At 37.6% G+C, this 22,558-nt stretch overlaps 1 protein-coding gene across 3 annotated transcripts in view; it reads right to left on the reverse strand.

Moving 5' to 3' along the window:
- The window catches only part of rxfp1 (relaxin family peptide receptor 1), a 124,287-nt gene that overhangs the window by 36,326 nt on the left and 65,403 nt on the right, over positions 1-22,558 (reverse strand). For all 3 annotated transcript variants that reach the window (XM_057850229.1, XM_057850228.1, XM_057850230.1), the window contains exons 3-6: positions 7,088-7,171; positions 6,801-6,906; positions 4,675-4,746; positions 4,511-4,582 (exon numbers count right to left, since the gene is read on the reverse strand). In XM_057850229.1, the coding sequence (XP_057706212.1) occupies positions 4,511-4,582; positions 4,675-4,746; positions 6,801-6,906; positions 7,088-7,171 (334 nt within the window). The remainder of the gene's footprint in view (positions 1-4,510; positions 4,583-4,674; positions 4,747-6,800; positions 6,907-7,087; positions 7,172-22,558) is intronic.

The raw sequence follows: 22,558 nt of genomic DNA on the forward strand, positions 1-22,558 counted from the left end.
TTGAAAATGACGTGATCCGATCCGATCGATCGGCATCGATCAATCGGGACATCTTTACTTCTAATATCTCTTATCTTAGAAGGGGGCGGAGGAGGCGGCATGTTGTCGACATGTATTTCTGTCGGGGTGGTGTGAGTGTGCGCGCGTATGTGTGTCGGGTGTGGGTCAAGTTATCAGCCAATCAAATGTGCAATTGAGGGGTGGAAAATGGAACGGCACATTCAGCAAGTGAAAAGGGGCAGATATGTTTTATCATAATGAAAATAATTCACCTAATAATGGTAGGGTCAATTCTATCCTTACAACATATGGGAAGACAATCTAAATTACCTGTGGAACTAAACTTATCATATAATGCATATAAGGTTGCTTGAAGGTTGGTGGGGACAATATGTACATCCTGAAAAGTTTGTGTTATGTCCCTACCGTCCCAATACAAACCTACGCCCTTGCATACGGCGCTTTTTTCTCTTTGCAAAGCGTTGTTGAGTGATGTGATTATGCAGTAATTGAGAATTTTTGTGTGTGTGTGTTTCCGAATGTTTTATGGCGTTGGCAGTGGCGGACTTGGCACTTTTGGGGCCTAAGGTGAACACAGCCAGGGGCCCTCTTTATATGTTCCTTTAACACAAAAGAAGCAGGAAAGGCAGCCTCAAAGGCCCATATCTACATGCAACTTTTCAATAGATTAATACAAAATGAACAAGAATGAGGAAATATAGCTTCATATAGATTGTATATCAGAGAGAAAGAGAGTGTGTGTATGTATCATGGCTGAAGATGAACAACTACCTGTACAATCAGGCGTGAAAATGGGTCAGGGGGTAAAAAGGTGAGAAGTGTGTGGAGGATATATGTTCACGTACATTTTACAACTAGGGCTGTCACAAATGACAAATTTTCTCCCAATTAGTCAGCCGACTGTTTTTACGATTAGTCATTTATTTATTTATTTATTTATTTATTTATTTTTTACTAATTTAGCAATTAAATTTTTGTTGATGCTTATTAATTCACAAAAACATTTTGGAACACGTAAATTCTTTATTAAAGTACAAATAATCATGTAAATAACAATAATTAGTCACAAATAAACAATGAGGTTAAATGCCTGATAGCATTTACTAGTGCAAAAGAATGGAATGTAAACAGATTCAGAACACTGACTTCGCCTTTCCAACATTATTCAAAACAATTCTCTAAAGCTTGACACTCTGTAAAAAGCACTCTTTGTCATTGCTTGTGGTGTCACTAATTGATTGATTTTTTTTTTTTCATTTTTTTGTTAGCAAATGCTGTTTGTAGTATATGGAGTACGTGTCCCATGATCACCCGGTCTCACGCAGCCAATGGCATGGGACTTGGAGTGATCTAACGGAGCGCATCTAGGTTGCTTGTTCGTAATATCTAGTGTGAAGCGTGCAAGTGTTGTTGAGCATTAAAAAGTTATTATACGCCGCAGAAGCAGGGGCGAAAATGGGCGGGAACGGTCAGGAACACAGTTCCAGTATGAGATTCAGGGCCGGAACGCAGTTCTGGTATACGTTGCTTTGATTCCGAAAATATGACGGCAACTGTCAAAACGCTATGTAAAAAAAAAAAAAAAAAAAAATACAAAGCTGCCACACATGCATTTCATCTCCAAGAAGAAAACAATCTACCGATATCAGATTTACATGCACAAGTGTTAACAACAAGCAAAAAAAAAAAAAGTGCTTGTGTAGCGTAATCTGTTTCCACCAATATTTATTTTATTCCACGGACAGCATGGAGCTTTCCCCAGCTGTTGCAGTTATCTGAGTCTGACGATGATGAGTCACGTCAATGGAAAAAATGAAAAAAATTAAATCAATGAAAAATGGAATAAATCAATGGAAAAAAGGGCAATGCAACAGAAAATGGATCAAATCTTTTTAGAGCAAGGAAAGAGTTAAGGTGCCTTATTTATCATATTTAGTTTTATTTGCTCTGCTGGGGAGGTTCATAACATCTTAGCTGTCAATGTGCACTTTGGACTTACATTTGTTCATTTATGTTAGGCTACTTATTCATTTCCTTATGATTTAAAAAAGTCAATGTTTGCCCGGTCTTAAATATATTCCATTTCACTCTGCATAATATAGGTCATTTGTACTTATTTTTCTGAACGTATGTTACTTAGCATCTTGCATACTTTGCATTCATCAAATCAATGAATGGATGTGCCAGAATTTTCTCCAGTTAAATGTGGAGAAGACAGAGGTGATCATTTTTGGGCCAAAAAAGGAAAGGTCAAAGATAAGCAGCCAACTTAGCACAATGTCATTTACAGTTACAAATCAAGTCAGAAACCTGGGCGTAATTATTGACTCAGACCTAAAATTTGATAGCCATCTAAAGTCCGTCACTAAATCCGCTTATTACCACCTGAAAAATATAACCAGAATTAAGGGGCTTCTGACACAACAAGACATGGAAAAACTTATGCATGCATTCATTTTCAGCAGATTGGACTATTGCAACGGTATATTTACAGGTCTTGATAAAAAATCAGTCAGGAAGCTGCAGCTAGTACAGAGTCCTCACAAATACAAGGAAGCTGGACCACATTACACCGGTTTTGAAATCGCTACACTGGCTTCCAGTGAGTCAAAGGATGGACTATAAAATACTACTGCTCGTCTACAAAACACTTAATGGCCTTGGACCAAAATACATGCTTGACTTGTTAGATTCCTATGAGACATCCAGACCCCTAAGGTCGTCTGGAACCGGTCTTCTGCATGTTCCAAGAACAAGAACCTAGCAGGGTGAGGCAGCATTTAGTTATTATGCTCCTCACCTCTGGAACAAGTTACCCGAACCTCTGAAGTATGCTCAAACTGTTAGCTCTTTTAAATCAGGGCTAAAAACGCTTTTGTTTAGCACTGCATATCCATAACTGTCTATATATTTCAATCTACCTGCTTTCTATTCCTCTTGTGCTTATCTCCATTGCTGATTTCAATTATTATTAGGAGTAGTAGTTTTTGTTTTATTTTTTATTTTTGTTTTATTTGTATTTATTTATTTTTATTCTGTGATTAAGTGCGATCTTTTGACTTGGTTTTTACGTTGTATTGTTTAAATGTGATTTTTATGATCTTCATGTGATGTAAAGCACTTTGAATAGCCTCGTGTTGAATTGTGCGATATAAATAAATTTGCCTTGCCTTGCCTTGCCTTATATCTTACTTAAAAAAAAAAAAAAAGTAAATTTTTACATTAACTTCAATTTTAATATACATCCTATGTTCTTAAGTACTTGAAATTGAGATTTGGCATTTAGTATGTGAGGAAATGAGGGAAAATAAAAATTAGGAGATGGAGGTTGGGGTTATAGCTGTTTTTGTTAACTTATTTTGCAAATCATTGAAAAAATACAATTTTGAATGAAAATCAGTTTTTGTGTGTGTTATAGAAATAACTGACCTAAACAGTTTTCTTTGCATTTCAGTAGTTTTGACCCCCCCACCCAAAAAATAAAAAAATAAAATTTCTGGCTCCGTGGCGACCATCACGTCGGGCAGTTCTGGCAAGAAATTCTAACCACTTTCTCCCCTGCGCAGAAGTCACGTCTGCTCTTTACATCACAGTGTATGACACTGTTAACCAGCGATTTTTCATCTTTGAGTTGTCACCTTTTAACCGCAAGTTTGTGTTTTGGAAAAGACTGCCAATGTTTTATAGCATGCTAAAGTAGGTTCTTTTTCCCCATTAGCCTCAATGTAGCAATGCTAATGTGTACAGTCTTTAATATAGATGTGTTTACTATTTTTTTGTGTGTCTGAACTGTAATTCTATGGCGTGTTGATTGACCAATAAACATCTGTTAAAGGAACTGGAGTCTCATATGTCATCTACAAACACGCACAAATGTATGCACGCACACATGCGGTGATAAAACGCAGCCGTGAAAGTTACCGCCTTCATTTTTATTTACCTTACGATACGATAAATGGACTCATTGCATATCGCGACAGGCTTAGCAACTTCAATGAAACATGTCATTAGTTAGACTTACGACCCCCCCTAAAAATTAATGTTACTATATAGTTATGCTCAGTCCGTAGTCATGGAACAGTCCATTGTAGTGCGTGTGTAGGGGGGAGATAATATAAATGCAGCATTGAAATGGCCCTTGCTCGTTGGGGCAGGGGTAGCCGATTGGGGGCCCCTGTCTGGTTGGGGGCCTATGGCGATCGCCTACTTCGCCTTAATAGTAGATCCGCCTATGGGCGTTGGTTAAAGTTTGGGACCCCCAAAAGTACAAACATTCCAAAATTGAGAAGGTTTACGCTGGTTCATACCAAAATGACAAACTTTCTGTTCTATCCAGGCATGGAGTCATGATGCCTGCCCACGTGTCTTGTCAAGATCAACACTTGCGCTCAATTTCGTCTTCTTTGATGAAACTGGCTGCAATATATCTCAACTTCCCTCATGGGGATATTTGTGAAGTAGTGTTTTCATGTGAAGCTTGTCGACTTACAGCCTGGTGAGATTATACAGTCCCCTGAAAGCAGCTGGATTCACATCTTCAATTTCATTGTGTTGGAGGTATCTACACAAACACAGTAAAGAGATAAGAGATGGCGAGATGCCAGGCATCAACGGCAGTCACCACGTGAGATAGATTGAAAAAGAGAAACTAACAGTTTCTGCAGACTGTGGTATATTATGAAGGAGTTGGCCTTCAGCCTCTGCAGATGGTTCCGCTGTAGGGACCTGCGAGTGAAAGACAGGAAACACTGTGACAGCCAATTCTGAACAGAATTGTCAATCTCATGAATACTGATAATGTGTTTGCAGGTGACAAAAGTCAACATTGAGAAAAACAACAATTTCATCTTTATCCACTATCAGGTTAGATTATACATTGAAAGATTTATATGTTAGATGCTTATGAATTGTATTTTTTCATTGCACTTTGTCTCCAGAAACACATCAACAGTGATTGGTTGCAGACTAGTGTGCCGAGACCACCCTAAAATAACTTCTTCGGTATCTGTGAGTACGAAGAAATACCGTGGCGATGCTGTGTAATATGTACTTTTTAATAGAGTTGTCCGATAATTACATTTTCACGCAACACAAGGTAACTTTTCAACCTTTATAGAATACTTTACTACATTTGTGATACAGAGGGGCAAATAAGAATTTAGTCATCCACTAATTGTGCAAGTTCTCCCACTCGGAAATATTAGAGAAGCCTGTAATTGTCAACATGGGTAAACCTCAACCATGAGAGACAGAATGCGGGGGGAACCCCCCCCCCCCCCCCCCAGAAAATCACATTGTTTGATTTTTAAAGAATTTATTAGCGAATCATGGAATCACTATCTCCATTTATATCCATAGATAGTGTCACTATCTCCATTTATATCCAGCTCGAATCTATTACAGCCATTGAAAAGTGAGATAATTTGCTGGATGACACTAATTTACAAGTAATTACATCTGTCATATGCATTCATTAATGCCCATGCTAGTGTCATGTCATAATTATGACGGTTTTATGACAAGAATGTCAAATAAAGTGTTACCTATTAACCCAAATAAATCAACAAATAAGCCTCATTGGACTATAAGCTGCAGGATTTCAAGTAAAGGAAAAAAGTAGCGGCTTATAGTCCGAAAATTACGGCACCCTTTGTTGGCAATAACGGAGGCCAAACATTTTCTGTAACTCTTCACAAGCTTTTCACACACTGTTGCTTGTATTTTGGCCCATTCCTCCATGCAGATCTCCTCTAGAGCAGTGATGTTTTGGGGCTGTCTTTGGGCTACACGGACTTTCAACTCCCTCCACAGATTTTCGATGGGACTGAGATCTGGAGACTGGCTAGGCCACTCCAGGACCTTGAAATGCTTCTTACGAAGCCACTCCCTTGTTGCCCTGGCTGTGTGTTTGGGATCATTGTCATTCTGAAAGACCCAGCCTCGTGTCATCTTCAATGCCCTTGCTGATGGAAAGAGATTTTCACTCAAACTAAAGTGCAATCACATTCGTAAATGAATGGCTTCTGGTTTTTGAAATGTAAATAAACCAATCTATTGTGATAAAACAACAAAATTGCAATAACTGCATTAACCATCAAAGTGAGGTCTAGCTAACTGTAGTCTTGAAACAAATCTGAATAAGGAAAAACATTGCAATAAAATAATGCAAACTGGTTAAACTTGAAAGTAGCTGAGATCTGTCATGACAGAACAATATTCCTGAAGTTCAGCATTCGCTTCAATGATATCTGGCGCCACCTAGCGTCGTGAATGGGTATAATGTCTAGACCCTGAATATAAGATGACCTTGACTTTTTCAGTCTTATTTCAATGCAAAAAACACAGTAAAAACAATACGGTACTTTATACAGTGCCTTGCAAAAGTATTCGGCCCCCTTGAATCTTGTTGTCCCACTTATTGTTGATTCTTGACAAAAAATTAAAATTTTATATCTTTATGTTTGAAGCCTGAAATGTAAGGTTGCAAGGTTCAAGGGGGCCGAATACTTTTGCAAGGCACTGTATTCAAGTGAGTATGCAGAAATTTTGTGTTTAAAGAAAAATATACTGTATTTGTCCTGTATATTTTGTCCCGAAAATGTGGTCTTGGTACGAGATCGGCCAATTGCACACAGCCGGGTATCAGAAGCCATAAAATAGTATCGGTGCAACATTCTAGCTCACATCAGTCACTATTCATATGCACATTGGTCAGTCCCCAAATGGTCTGTCCTGTCAAATTATTGTCTTTACAGCAGTTAAAAGTGACCACGCCTTACATCTTGGTGATGTTCACAGCCACCACCGGAATGTCGTGAAGCTGCGCCGCGTCACAGTCCAGCTCCAGGTCCTCACATTGGCAAAGCTCAGGAATGAGGCCCAGCACTGCAGAGAGTTGTTTAAAAGCATGTAAGTTTCAGGATACGTCATGACAAGTGTCAACACTTGGCCAATATTTATACAGGATGCTTAGTTACAGCTAATTTTAAGAACTGGAATGTTAACAGAGGAGCAAACCAGATACAAGTGTAAAGTTGAACAAAACAAGAAGAAAGAGACAACCCACAGCACGCGGTTGACTTGGTTCTGGTGTTGTGGTTGGGCATTCCGAAGTACTTGTCAAAGAGATGAGGCCATCCGTTGTTATCTCCTGAAGACGAGAAACATATTCCATCAATTTTTTTGACAGATTTGCGAAGACTCATAATGATCTGAGAACAAACATATGAATCAGTATCAGTACTGATACGGCATTGAAATAGCATCATATTGGGGAGTTCTATGAAATAGCGTGACAGTGCTCCACCATAGACTTCATTATCACGCCTTATCAGAGGGGGCCGAGCTTCATTTAGTATAGTCAGGCGAAGACGGCACACGCTCATGTCTAAGCTGATTCAAGCTTGGATTTTTAAAGAACTACGAGAAGTTGTACCGTATACAAAAAGGAAGGATTGTCTCAGGAGTGATTTGTTCGAGGATTCAAGGTAAATATTTTTCGTACCATGCATGCATTTTGAAAGGTGAAAAAAATCAGTGGGAGAATGGGAACCGCTACGGCATTGGCGTCATTCTTCGACATATATACGTAAAATAGATGCGTAACTGCCCGTTTTTTTGCTGTTTTAACAAAGAATGGAGAGTTTTACATCGATATCTACAAAGAATTCAGTGATTGAAGCATTTATTCGCAGGAATTTTCTTCTTTGTTTACACATGGAGGCGGCTAATTTTCGTAACTGACTAGATGGCAATATTTATGCGAAATAAATGCTCCCTGCAAGTTTTTTTTTTTGCTTTTTAAACAAGAATCGAGACTGTTTTACGTCCATATCTTTAAAGAATTCGGGGATTTAAGCATTTATTCACAAGAATTTTCACCAGAAAAGCTCTGTTTACGTCAGGCGGCCGCTAGCCTCATTTGCTAACAGAGTAGCATTGTAATCCGACACATATACATATATATATATATATATATATATATATATATATATATATATATATATATATATATATTTATACGTAAAATAAACGCTAACTGCACGGTTTCAATGCTTTTAAACAAGAATCGAGACTATTTTACGTCCATATCTTTAAAGAATTCGGGGATTTAAGCATTTATTCACAAGAATTTTCGCCAGAAAAGCTCTGTTTACGTCAGGCGGCCACTAGCCTCATTCGCTAACAGAGTAGCATTGTAATCCGACAAATACAGTATGTATATATACATATTAGGGCTGTCAAACGATTAAAATTTCTAATCGAGTTAATCACAGCTTAAACATTAATTAATCGTAATTAATCGCAATTCAAACCATCTCTAAAATATGCCATATTTTTCTGTAAATTATTGTTGGAATGGAAAGATAAGACACACGACGGATATATACATACAACATACTGTACATCAGTACTGTATTTGTGTATTGTAACAATAAATCCACCAGTGGCATTATTAACATTCTTTCTGTTAAAGTGATCCACGGATAGAAAGACTTGTAGTTCTTAAACGATAAATGTTATACTTACAAGTTATAGTAATTTTATATTACAACCCCTCTTCATGTTTTCGTTTTAATAAAATTTGTAAAATTTTCAATCAAAAGTAGAATTAATATAATAATAATAAGAATAAAAATAACAATAATAAAAATAGAGTGAAAAGTTTTACGTGTATTTTGCATAGCTATTTTGATATGGAATGCCAGTTCATTTTGCATTGTTGTTTAACTGTGTGTCAGAATAGGGCCTCATTACTATAGACTGAAGTGCTTTTCTTTTTGTGAACATTATTATTTTTTTTGAGCGATAGGAATTTATTTTTGTTGTGCTTTCACTAAACGATACTTATGTTTGTTGTGAAGGAGTTGCCGAAGCTTATGCCAATAAACGGCGCGGTCCAAAGAACGCCTGTGTCCACTCGCCTTTACTGTATAACATATACAGTGGGGAGAACAAGTATTTGATACACTGCCAATGGGAAAACCCATTGGCACTTGTATCAAATACTTGTTCTCCCCACTGTATCTTTACATATCTTATCCAAAATACAACAAGAGACACATAATTGCCACTAAAAGAAAGAAAACTTACCGAAATATGTGTGGAGCACAAATAGCAGTTTGCATTGCATTGTGAATACAGCATAAACGTCTCACAACTACTAATTCTCCCACGTTTAGAAAAAATAACATGAGTATGGAACGGCGCTGCCCCCAAGCGGCCGGTGGCATTCTCTTCACTCTTAATGTCCATAAACGGCCTCATTGTAATCTGTTTGAGGCAATATGCCAGCGGGTCATTCATTGCGTCAATAATTTTAACATGATTAATTAAAAAAAAATTCATTAATGCCCGTTAACGCGATAATTTTGACAGCCCTAACATATATATATATATATATATATATATACACACGCACATAAAATAAACGCTAACTGCACAGTTTCTATGCTTTTAACCAAGACTCAAGACTGTCTTACGTCCATATCTATAAAGAATTTGGGGATTTAAGCATTTATTCACAAGAATTTTCACCAGAAAAGCTCTGTTTACGTCAGGCGGCCGCTAGCCTCAGCCTCATCCGCTAACAGAGTAGCATTGTACTTCGACATATATACGTAAAATAAACGCTAACTACACGGTTTCTTTGCTTTTAACCAAGAATCGAGACTGTTTTACGTCCCTATCTATGAAGAATTCGGGGATTTAAGCATTTATTCACAAGAATTTTCGCCAGAAAAGATTTACGTCAGGCAGCCGCTAGCCTCATTCGCTAACAGTATATAGTGAATAATGATAATAAAGGGCTATTCTATTCTATAATAAGTTGTCATTGTATATAGAATTGATTAATAATCTATTTACATATTATTTATAATTGATTTTGCATGTTTTCCTCAAGTATTAACTTTCTGATGTTAAATTGAGTGATTTATTAGCAGTTGAAAACAGCAGTAAATAAAAAAAATAAGTTGCTATGTTGGTCAAAAACATATTAGTTAAATATTGCTATTGATCCTGAGAATATAGGTGATTATCTCTGCATTTGGTGATTTTTGTGCATCTAGTGTAAAATCTGAGACTTTTATAGCCATTTTAAGTCGTGTTATACCAGTGCTTCTCAATTATTTTCTGCTACGCCCCCCCCAAGCAAGATGTAAATGTTTCGCGCCCCCCCCAAACTCTCTGCCGCCACTGTAAATAGTATTATTTGTCAATAAAATTACTATTATAAATAGGCATCTGCCAAATATTGTGTCCTTTTTTTCTAATAAAGAAAAAAAGTAACATAGATCAACTTATAATAAAGTATAACTTTATTAACATTGTTTTGTTTGTAACAGAGAAGACTTGACGTGCATCAATTTGCCTGAATTAAAAAAAAAAAAAGTCACATTCAAACTGTAAAAATACACTCAAGGTACATTTTTGACCATTTGATACAGAAAAATAAAATGTAATAAAATCAGTAAATAATAACAAATTCAAATTGATTAGAAACATTCACTCATGAGGACAATATGCCAAAAAATTTGACCGAAAAAACAAAAATGAATAAAGGAAAAAAAGAGTGTCCTTGGACAGAAGGACAGTTTTTATTTTTGCTGCTCACACTCAGTATTACCTCCTTTGCAATGGTGTGGAGTCATTTTGCAATGAGCATGCTAACAATGCTCACTGGTTTACTGATATAACACTGACAAAGCAGGACGATTGTTGGCAATATTCGGCACGTTTTCGCTGAAAAACAATCAAGCGGCTTATCAATGAGATTGGGGTCGAATGTCTTTAAGTGGCGTCTTAATTGATTTGGCTTCTGGCGGTCCGCTATAATTATTTTTAGACACAGTAAACAGTCTTTCCTCATCACCCACAGTATTAAAAGTCAAAGCTAAAAGGCAAACGGCACGAACAAAGCGCATTCTCGGCGGCCGAGGTAGAACCGTAGGTGAGGGTGGTCGTCGTGACGATCCCAAGCCGAAAATGGCACTTATCGGGCGGCGGCGTGAGAACCGGACAAGACAGTGGGTCGCTGCGTGAGTGAGTCCGGTCGGAAAACGGCTTTCGAAAACGGCGGCGGCGCACTGCTCTTCATATTTGTTTTCTGTGTGATGAGTGCTCTTCCTTAGTTCAAAAATACTGCACGCACTCTGAAAATGAGAGCGCCACTGCCACCCACTGAGTGGATGCGCAAGTACACTTTATTCCAGTAAGGCAGAAAAAAAAAAAAAAGCATGTTCCCCGAGGTCACACGCGCCCCCCCTCGCATCGCTCTGCGCCCCCCCCAGGGGGGTGCGCCCCACTATTTGAGAAGTACTGTGTTATACTAATATAAAAAATAATGAATCGGGCTTTTATAAAGGAACGACTTAGAATTTTTTTTATGATGCTGCTCATGGAGACTCATATATGGCTAAGGCAGGGGCCTGTTTTGGTTTTAGGTCGGTAGCAGCTTTGGTTTTGAAAATATTTGAAGTTTTTGAAAATAGGCCCCCTACGAATCGGCCCAGTTTCCAGTCTCACGTCAATAGGTTATGAAGTCTATGGCTCCACAAAATGTAGTGTTCAAGATCTAATTTCCAAGCGGCAGTTGTCCAACCCAAGATTGCCGCCAGCTACGCATGCCGCCATAAGAAAAGGAGCAATGTTGCCTTTTCCAAGACGATGACAGTCCATTGGTGTGGTGTACAATTATCCTTCCTCAGTGTATTTAAATGAGTTTCACCAGTCGACATCCAGTCCATTTGAAGTGGGAGGGTAGCAGCATATGAACGGTCGTTCGCTGCCAACCCTCCCACTTCAAATCGATTGGACATCAAGCGCCGTCAATGAGAAAATGGCAGATGCTTTGACACTGAAAAAAAGCTAAAATACAGCTAGTCATGACCTAAATTTAATGTTAATGCATTGACCTTGATGAGGATGTCACCCCTACCAAAATGGCCTCAGGGCGGTCATTTTTTTTTTTTGGTAGCGGCGACGAAAGGTCTTTTTATGCCATGAATTGGAATTGGTTTATCACTAGTAGACGTCCAATGAGTTAAGCGGTGTCTGACTATTACTTGTAGTTTTTCATCCAACAGCCTACTATTTTTTTTTATACATGCACTTGAGTAGTGCTGCAACGATTAATCGATTAACTCGAGTATTCGATTAGAAAAAAAATATTGAAATTAAATTTTGTTGCCTCCAGTATTCGTTTAATTAAAGTGGCGTGGTAATGCTTTATTTTTGTAAGTGTTTGCATTTAGTATTATTGATTTAGGGTGGATACACTGCCCTCGTGTCTGCCTCTTTTCACATGGCTGAATCCAACTGCTCCCTGTTAAGACCAACGTAAGTTAAGTGTTTGTTTGAGCTAATGTTTTTTAATGCATTCATAATTTAGTTTATAGGTATATTTAGCCGTTTTTTTGAGGGAATATGTGTCTGAACCATTTGTTTAGAGTAGGGCTGTCAAAATTATCGCGTTAACGGGCGGTAATTTTTTAAAAATTAATCACGTTAAAATATTTGACGCAATTAACGCACAAATGCCCCGCTCAAACAGATTAAAATGACAGCACAGTGAAATGTGTACTTGTTGTGTTTTATGGAGTTTTGCCGCCCTCTGCTGGCGCTTGAGTGCGACTGATTTTATAGGCTTCAGCACCCATGAGCATTGTGTGAGTAATTATTGACATCAACAATGGCGGGCCACTTGTTTATTTTTTGATTGAAAATTTTACAAATTTTATTAAAACGAAAGCATTCAGAGGGGTTTTAATATAAAATTTCTATAATTTGTACTAACATTTATCTTTTAAGAACTACAAGTCTTTCTGTTCATGGATCGCTTTAACAGAATGTTAATAATGGTAATGCCATCTTGTTGATTTATTGCTATACTAAACAAATACAGTACTTATGTACAGTATGTTGAATGTATATATCCATCTTGTGTCTTATCTTTCCATTCCAACAATAACTTACAGAAAAATACGGCATATTTTATAGATGATTTGAATTGCGATTAATTGCGATTAATTATGATTAATTTTTAAGCTGTAATTAACTCGATTAAAAATTTATTCGTTTGACACCCCTAGTTTAGAGCATTGTAAAAAAAAAACTAGCATTTTATAGCATTTAAGCTACCAGAATTTTTCTATGTAAGTTGGCTAATTGTTTTACATAGATCCTCATTTTTTAAAATAACATACCGTTTTAGGCTCAGCTCCGGTATTTTAATTTTTCATGTTCCTTATCCGATTACTCGATTATTCAAACTAACTAGTCCAGCAATTAATCAACTACTAAAAGATTCGATAGCTGCAGCACTACACTTGAGTTCATTTTTTGTACAACTACTTTTACTTGAGTAAATTTATTTTGAAGTCACGCTACTCTGAAGTCAAAATTTTTTGGCTACTCCATCCACCTCTGGTTATAATACGTGTTTAGAAACATACAGAGGTGGGTAGAGTAACCAAAACTTTTACTCAAGTAAGAGTCGCATTACTTCAAAATAATATTACTGAAGAATAAGTAAAAGTAGTCATCAAAAAAATCTACTCAAGTACAAGTAAAAAAAGTATCCAGTGAACAGAATACTCAAGTAATGAGTAACATTGTGAGTAGCTGCTTATTTTTGTTTGATTAAAAAAAATATATATATATTGTAATTTTTTCTGACATCACAAATGTATCTACAGTGTCCGCCATAATTATTGGCACCCCTGGTAAAGATGTGTTTTTTAGCTTCTAATATATATATATTTTTTAAATTCAAATAATATTGGACCTTGATGGAAAAAAAAGAAAAATCCAACCTTCAATACAAGTGCATTTATTCAGTGGGGAAAAAATCCCACATAAAGAAATAATTATTTGACAACAAATAATGTGTGTCATAATTATTAGCACCCCTGGTGTTAATACTTTGTACAACCCCCTTTTGCCAACAAAACAAGGTCTGGGGACTGAGATGGCCATGGAAGGAGCTTGATTTTGTGTCTGGTGAACCATTTCTGTGTAGATTTGGCCATATGTTTAGGGTCATTGTCTTGCTGAAAGACCCTTTGACGACCAAACTTCAGCTTTCGGGCAGAAGGCAACAGATTTTGATTTGAAATGTCCTCGTATTTCAAAGCATTCATGATTCCATGCACCCTAACAAGGTTCCCAGGGCCTTTGGAAGCGAAACCGCCCCACAGCATCACTGACCCACCCCCATACTTCACAGTGGGTATGAGGTGCTTTTCAGCATCTTTCGGTGACCAGACCCACTTAGAGTGTTTGATTCCAAAAAGCTCAATCTTGGTCTCATCTGACCAAAGCACACGGTCCCAGTTGAAGCCTGGCTTCCCAGTTGAATAATTATTTCTTTATGTGGAATTTTTCTCCCACTGAATAAATGCACTTGTACTGAAGGTTGGATTTTTTTTTTTTTTTTCCCATTAAGGTCCCATATTATTTGAATAAAACAGAAATATATTAGAAGCTAAAAAACACATCTTAACCAGGGGTGCCAATAATTATGGAGGGCACTGTATATAAACTGTTGATATAATGATGTTGTACATTAACCCATTAAATAACCACATGAAGCAAAAGAAATACAAAAATAAATAAATAAATAAATAAATAAATAAATAATTGAACTCCAGCGAGAGAAAAAAAAAAAAAGACAAATGAAGCATTGTGGGGGGGGGGGGGGGGGAAAGACAAATGAAGCATTATTCATCCAAAGAGCTTGAGTGCCCTCTGGTGGAGAAAATATTTCCTAGTTTGAATAGTGAATAGTTTTTTCATAGTTACTCATATGAAATGAAAAGGATCATATCTCCGGTTTTCCGTGGTCAATTGGTGCCAAATAAAAACTGGGATAAAGAGGTTTCAATATACGCTTTGGAGTTGTGTTGAGGGCAGCGCTTTATGTCAAATCCTTTTCTACGGTGCTTTAAGACGCCAGGTGATTGAACAGGCTGGAGTGATTATAGAATGGCAAGCTTGTGCTGTAATGGAGTCATGTGATTATTGTTGCGACGTCTCATTGGTGAAATTGGTAGAGTTAGTCTTGAAGTCACTGGCAAAAAAACTAAAAATAAAAAAAATCAAAGTTTTAGAATGAAAATAAACGTAACCACTCTTGAGTAGCCAAAAGTATGAGTATTTTAAAAACTTTTAGAAATACTGAAATTGTATTGATCTAGTCACAAATTACTCACAAATAGACGTACTAAGTGTGACATTTTGCGCTTTTGAGTTATAACATACTGTAAAGCTCTTAGTTTTTTATATGAACAGATATGCAGCTTAATTTCACATTCTTCAAATGCGTTTAGACATTCTCAACCGAAAACCAATCTCAGCTCTTTTGTAGACCGTACAATTGCCCGTAGAAGCACGACTGGAATTTCAAGCAAGGCACTTTGCCAGTGACTCAACCTCTTTAAAGCAAGTCATAAGACATGAGAGTGCATAATAATAACCATGGGAAATTTTCAAGTGCACATTGTCTACAAAGGACTCGACACTGGGAATTTAGCATGTTTGACGATATTTACCGTGCAACTGAAGCATGTGTAATGATTGCATTCAATGATCATGTACAACTGGATGAAATGCATTATCTTTGTACTTGCGTGCCAGGGTTTCTCCCTGGAGTCGTGGGGGTTTTAGTTGCTTATTTATCACAGCTGTGATTACAAAGCCTATGGAAATTGATTATATGCCCCAAGTTCACATACATATTCATGAATTTGGACTTATTATGGTTGAGGTACAGTGGGGAAAATAAGTATTTAGTCAACCACCAATTGTGCAAGTTCTCCTACTTGAAAAGATTAGAGAGGCCTGTAATTGTCAACATGGCTAAACCTCAACCATGAGAGACAGAATGTGGAAAAAAAAAAAAACAGAAAATCACATTGTTTGATTTTTAAAGAATTTATTTATAAATTAGAGTGGAAAATAAGTATTTGGTCACCTACAAACAAGCAAGATTTCTGGCTGTCAAAGACGTCTAAGTTCTTCTGATGAGGTCTAACGAGGCTCCACTCATTACCTGGATTAATGGCACCTAATTTAACTCATTATCGGTATAAAAGACACCTGTCCACAACCTCAGTCAGTCACACTCCAAACTCCACTATAGCCAAGAACTCAGTCAGTTACACTCCAAACTCCACTATGGCCAAGACCAAAGAGCTGTCGAAGGACACCTGAGACAAAATTCTAAACCTGCACCAGGTTGGGAAGACTGAATCTGCAATAGGTAAAACGCTTGGTGTAAAGAAATCAACTGTGGGAGCAATTATTAGAAAATGGAAGACATACAAGATGACTAATAATCTCCCTTGATCTGGGGCTCCATGCAAGATCTCACCCCGTGGCGTCAAAATGATAACAAGAACGGTGAGCAAAAATCCCAGAACCACACGGGGGGACCTAGTGAATGACCTACAGAGAGCTGGGACCACAGTAACAAAGGCTACTATCAGTAACACAATGCGCCGCCAGGGACTCAAATCCTGCAGTGCCAGATGCGTCCCCCCTGCTGAAGAAAGTACACGTCCATGCCCGTCTACGGTTCACTAGAGAGCATTTGGATGATCCAGAAGAGGACTGGGAGAATGTGTTATGGTCAGATGAAACAAAAATAGAACTTTTTGGTCGAAACACAGGTCCTTGTGTTTGGAGGAAAAAGAATACTGAATTGCACCATACCCACTGTGAAGCATGGGAGTGGAAACATGCTTTGGAGCTGTTTTTCTGCAAAGGGACCAGGACGACTGATCTGTGTAAAGGAAAGAATGAATGGGGCCATGTATCGAGAGATTTTGAGTGAAAATCTCCTTCCATCAGCAAGTGCATTGGAGATGAGATGTGGATAGGTCTTTCAGCAGGACAATGATCCCAAACACACAGCCAGGGCAACAAAGGAGTGGCTTCGTAAGAAGCATTTCAAGGTCCGGGAGTGGCCTAGCCAGTCTCTAGATCTCAACCCCATAGAAAACCTGTGGAGGGAGTTGAAATTCCGTGTTGCCCAATGACAGCCCCAAAACATCACTGCTCTAGAGGAGATCTGCATGGAGGAATGGGCCAAAATACCAGCAACAGTGTGTGAAAAGATTGTGAAGAGTTACAGAAAACGTTTGGCCTCCGTTATTGCCAACAAAGGGTACATAACAAAGTATTGAGATGAACTTTTGGTATTGACCAAATACTTATTTTCCACCATGATTTGCAAATAAATTCTTTAAAATCAAACAATGTGATTTTTTTCCCCATATTCTGTCTCTCATGGTTGAGGTTTACCCATGTTGACAATTACAGGTCTCTCTCATATTTTCAAGAGGGAGAACTTGCACAATTAGTGGTTGACTAAATACTTATTCGCCCCACTGTATATATATATATATATATTTTAATTATATGCAAAGCAAATGACAGTCTAAGGTGCTTGAAAAACAATTTTGACCCATCATAAAAATATATATTTTTTTAATTTTAATTCATTTTTGTTGCATTTTATTGCTTTACAACTTCTAGATATATAAGAAAGTCGAATAACATGCAATGACACTTTTAGTCCACCAGGGGGGCCCCCTGCCCCCCTTAAAATCTGCTTATGGTCGCAAGTAAGTTACAGTTATACCTTTAGAAAAAAAGGCTGAAGCCTTGAAGGCCACAAGCGCATCAGGCGCCATTAGAAGAAACTTTTATGATACATTCCCTACTGCTGAGTTTAATGGCTTTTCGACGTCCAAGGCGCCTCGTTTCATTTCCATTATGAAAGAGGGTGATGGAAAACACAATTGCCTACTCGCTGCGATTGCGTTGGAATGCAGGGAGGAGAAAAAGGTACACCGATGCAGCGGCATCAAAGGGTAGCCATCAATACGAACAGATAGTTTTCTCTTGAAGGATGCGGATAGTTCATGGAAGTATATGCAAATTGATACATACAGAATATTCCTGGGGTTTAAAATTACATAACACATACGTTCCCCTTATCTACATGTAGGTTTGTTGTGTTTGTTTTAACCAAGGGTGTAGGTTTTGTATTGGGACGGTAGGGACATAACACTACCAACTTTTCAGGGTGCTGAAATTGTCCCCACCAACTTTTAAGCAACTTTATTTGAATTATATAATGATTAGAATTAGGGATGAAAATTGATAGAATTTTTACGATTCAGATTCCATTATCGATATTGCTTATTCTTTATCGATTCTAATTTGGGAAAAAAGAAGAACAAACGTTTTGATTGGCATCGGGTTTGTTCAATCAGAAGTCACAACGAGGTCAAAAGAGGCCCAAAGCCTCAATGTTAACTGTGGCCTTATGTGGCAAATACACAAGAATGTGTAACATTTTACTGTAACATTTTTCGAATATAAATAAAAAATATTGGTATATATTGGCATATTGGTCGTATTCCCTCCTGACGCAGTTATCTCCACCTTGCAATGACCAGGGATGAAAATGCGTCAGGGGTTAAAAAGGTGACAAGGGTGTGGAGGAAATACCGTAATTTCCCGAATATAACGCGCACTTTTCCCCCCCAAAATCAACTTGTAAAATCATGGTGCGCATTATCCGGGTCCCCCCAGGATTGATAAATCTAAATTCAAGATCTTTTTTAATGCCATTTCAACCGAAAATTCATTCTTTTCTCGCACCCATTATTTAGATAATATTGAATCATATTAAAAAAAATAAAGCACTGAACATCAAATTTAACCTCAACCTCAAAAGTGTGCTTGACAAAAGAATGCACATTTATTGAAGATACAATTAAAACACATGTCAATATAAGGTCTTTCAGAATTTTTTTTCCCAGGGTAAAATGGATTTTACACTCTTATTGTAAAGCAACTTCAGAAATTATTACATTTGCAATACAACAGGTTTCCCTTTTAAGAGGACCTAGTCAAGGTGGTAGGTAGGTGATTGTCAAGTTGGCCACCTTAACTGTAAAGTGCTTGCAATTGGCAGTGAAAGTTTAAAAAACAGCCACTAAACGGCACTAGTTTACCATTAATTACCACAAAATAAAAAAAGCTACACATGACCATTTCGCTTGGTAATTGTTTTTTTCTAATCACATTACAAGAAGTATACAAAACACATGTTAATCCTTTGTTAGCTATTGAAGACATTTCTTTTAATCAGATAGAGAAAATCCATACTCTTATTTAATCAAGAAAAACATTTAAATATACCAGGAGGTGTTTTACTATCACCTACATCAGCGGTCTCAAACCGACTCCACAAAGGGCCGCAGTGGGTCCTGGTTTTTGTTCCAACAGATCCAGCACAAACAGTTCAACCAATGAGGTTTCTACTAACATAAGCAGCACCTGATTGCAATCAACTGATTACACTTGTAAGAAACCAGATTGGTGAAAAGGTATTTGTCTCGTTTGGTTGGAATGAAATCCAGTACCCCCTGCGGCCCTTTGAGGACCGGTTTGAGACCACTGACCTACATTATACTTTGCCTATCACCATGCCATGTTATTCAGATCAACGTTACCCCGCACTCGTTCCTATACCAGACAGTGTCAACCGTGTTGTATATCTGAGAGTGATGGTGAATCTACGTCTCCGGTTTATCCATGCTAAGGCTAGTGCACCTGCCAATACCCCATTGAAAATGGCTAACTCTTGAGTTAAAAACTGCGAAATTTACATTCATTAGAAAGGCAAACCGTGCAGAAATACATTATTGCATCTAACAAATTTTAATTGGAGAAATTGGCAACTTACTTTGAAATGTTAAGCAGGTCCACTGCCTTCGCTTGACCCATAAACTGCGACCCAAAGTATCTGGATGCGACTTGGTCGCCGATCCAATACCTCACATGCTTTTCCAACTGTTTGGACTTGGTTGTCTTGTTGAGGCTTTCGTCGAACATAACTAAGGCATCTGAGCAGTTCCTTGCGTTAGCACACAGTACTGTGCAATTGCCTGCTGTTGTGATGTTGATGCTGATGATGCTAACGGCGCGCACGCACTAGGTGCAGTGCATCGTAAAAATTCTACGCGTCATCTTCGTTATGGATTAAAAAAAAAAAACAACAACTTCGTCACGTATATAATTTAGGTTGCACTGAAATGTTCTTGAAAACTAAAACCACGGTGAAAAAATTCCAGACTTACAACAGCTAATTTAAAACTTTTAATACCTTTAATAATGGAAAACTAAATTCAATGCTTTTTTTAAATACTTTTAATAACCCGCAGGTACCTTGGTTATAAACGGGTTCATGGATGGAGACAGAAATATATATATTTATATATATTACATATATGTATATAAACCGATTTTTTTTTTTTTTATTGACACGGCCACGTTGTGTGGAAGAAACATATGCGGCAACCCATTGCCAACCATTATGGTACGTAACGTCATCATTTTGTTTCGGTAATACTTCACCCTAATCGGCCGAATGATTTCGTCTGTGTTAAATTCTGCTTTTTTCACTCTTCATAAAGCACGGAATTTAGTTTCTTGAACTCATTTGAGTCAACGTTTATTGCAGCTCCGCAACTCGGACCATAACAGACGTAAGCACACAGACTTCCTGTGTCTGTCAACTATATCTGTCCCTCGGGAAACTCAAACCCAAATAACAATAGTTCCTATTATTACTGTCGTGTCGACAGCGATGAGCTCTCTCGGATTTCCGACTTACGTTCTCACTTTCATTTTACCGTATCAATCCATGGAAGAAACATTTATTCATCATGATGAAACGAGCAAGTTATACAGCAGCCGTTAAAAGAAAAGTCACATCTGTTTTGTTTTCTCCTAGATTCTGGTAAATTGGAGAAGTTGTCAAATCATATTATTACCGTAAATATTGTCAGTTTATGGTAATGTTTTGAACTACCAATGTGCTGTGCTTGTGCTGTGTTTCACCAGTCAGTAAAATGACATTTCTGTATCTGTACACGAGCTCTGTTTTCTTGTATTCTTCAATTTATTGGTGATAAAATTAGGGTGCGCGTTATAAACGGGTACAATAATTTCCCCTAGATTTTACAAGTAAATTTGGGGTGCGCATGATACACGGGTGCGCCTTATATTCGGGAAATTACGGTATGTTCCGGTAGGCTGTCGCAAACGACTAATTTTCTCCCGATTAGTCAGCTGACTATTTTTACAATTAGTCGACAAATTAAAAAAAAATATATATAGATATTTTTTGTCACTAATTTAGCAATGAATTTTTTTTTTTGACGCTTATTAATTCACAAAAACATTTTGGAACACTCAAATTCTTCATTAAAGTACCAATAAACATGTAAATAACAATTAACACTCAAAACAAGATGGAAAAAGTTATTCAAATAGATTTAAGAAAAATCATTAGATTGAAACGTTATAAATTTTCAGTGTGAAAGTTAGTACAAGTCAATACAGATTTTTTTTGCATTGATAATTTAGCCTATCAATTAATTAGGTTCATATTGGTGAGAAATGTAGCCCTGACCCCCGTTCACCTAATCTGTTTGGTTTTTATTAATGTCCCATCCCCAGCAAAAAGTGCACATGCAGGTTATGCTGTTGTATCGTCCCCACCAATATTGAGACCAAACCTACACCCTTGTAATGGACCCATTTCAAGGTGTAGGGGGGGAATTTTACTAGTTTTGGTGAGAAAGTGAACATTTTGTTGTTGTTGTTGTTTGTGAATTACATTTCTACACAAACGCACATCGAGGCACCATTTATTTTAGCATGGAGAGGTATGAGGGACCTTTTTCGAGTGTCCCAGAGCTCGTGAAACAGGGAAAAAAAGCGCATTTATCAAGGTTTTGTCAGCCGTGATTGCATATATCCGTCTGCTCTAACATCCCTGCATTTTCTGCTATTGAATGCGTTGTTGACACATTCGCGCGGCGGCACTCTGACCCGCCGCTTGGCACAAATTCATTCAAACTTGCCTTCCCGTCCAAGACGGCTGTCCACCGCTCACTTTCAAAACATCGGAATCGGCAAAAAAATATCAGCCATGCCTTTTTTTAATATATATGTATATTTTTTAATTAAATCGTTTTCTCATTGTATTTAACGTTACAAACATAATATATTACACTCATCCAGAGTCTTTAGTTTAGGCTAAAGGTAGGGTTATCAAATTTATCCCGATAACGGCGGTAATTACTTTAAAAAAAAATGTATCACGTTAAAATATTTCACGCAATTAATGCTTGCGCTGCATGACCCACTCACACATTGTCGTGCTCAATCTGTAATGGCGCCGTTTTACCTATAAAGAGAGCTAAAAGGCAGCGTAAGATGAGTAGAGTGAATTTTGGCAGCCTTTGGAGCCTCTTTTTAATCGGCTAAAGCTTTCCAATCCCTCCCCCTACGATTAGAAATATCATGGGAAGCAAGGTAGCAATTGATTTTTTTCTTAACACCTTATGTTATATCCCAACGCAGAGAAGATATATCAATTGGTAGCACTACGCACAGTCATGGTAATGGTAAATGGTGTTATACTTATATAGCGCTTTTCCACCTTTCAAGT

Source organism: Corythoichthys intestinalis, chromosome 11 (assembly GCF_030265065.1).
Source record: "Corythoichthys intestinalis isolate RoL2023-P3 chromosome 11, ASM3026506v1, whole genome shotgun sequence".
Lineage (NCBI taxonomy): Eukaryota > Metazoa > Chordata > Actinopteri > Syngnathiformes > Syngnathidae > Corythoichthys > Corythoichthys intestinalis.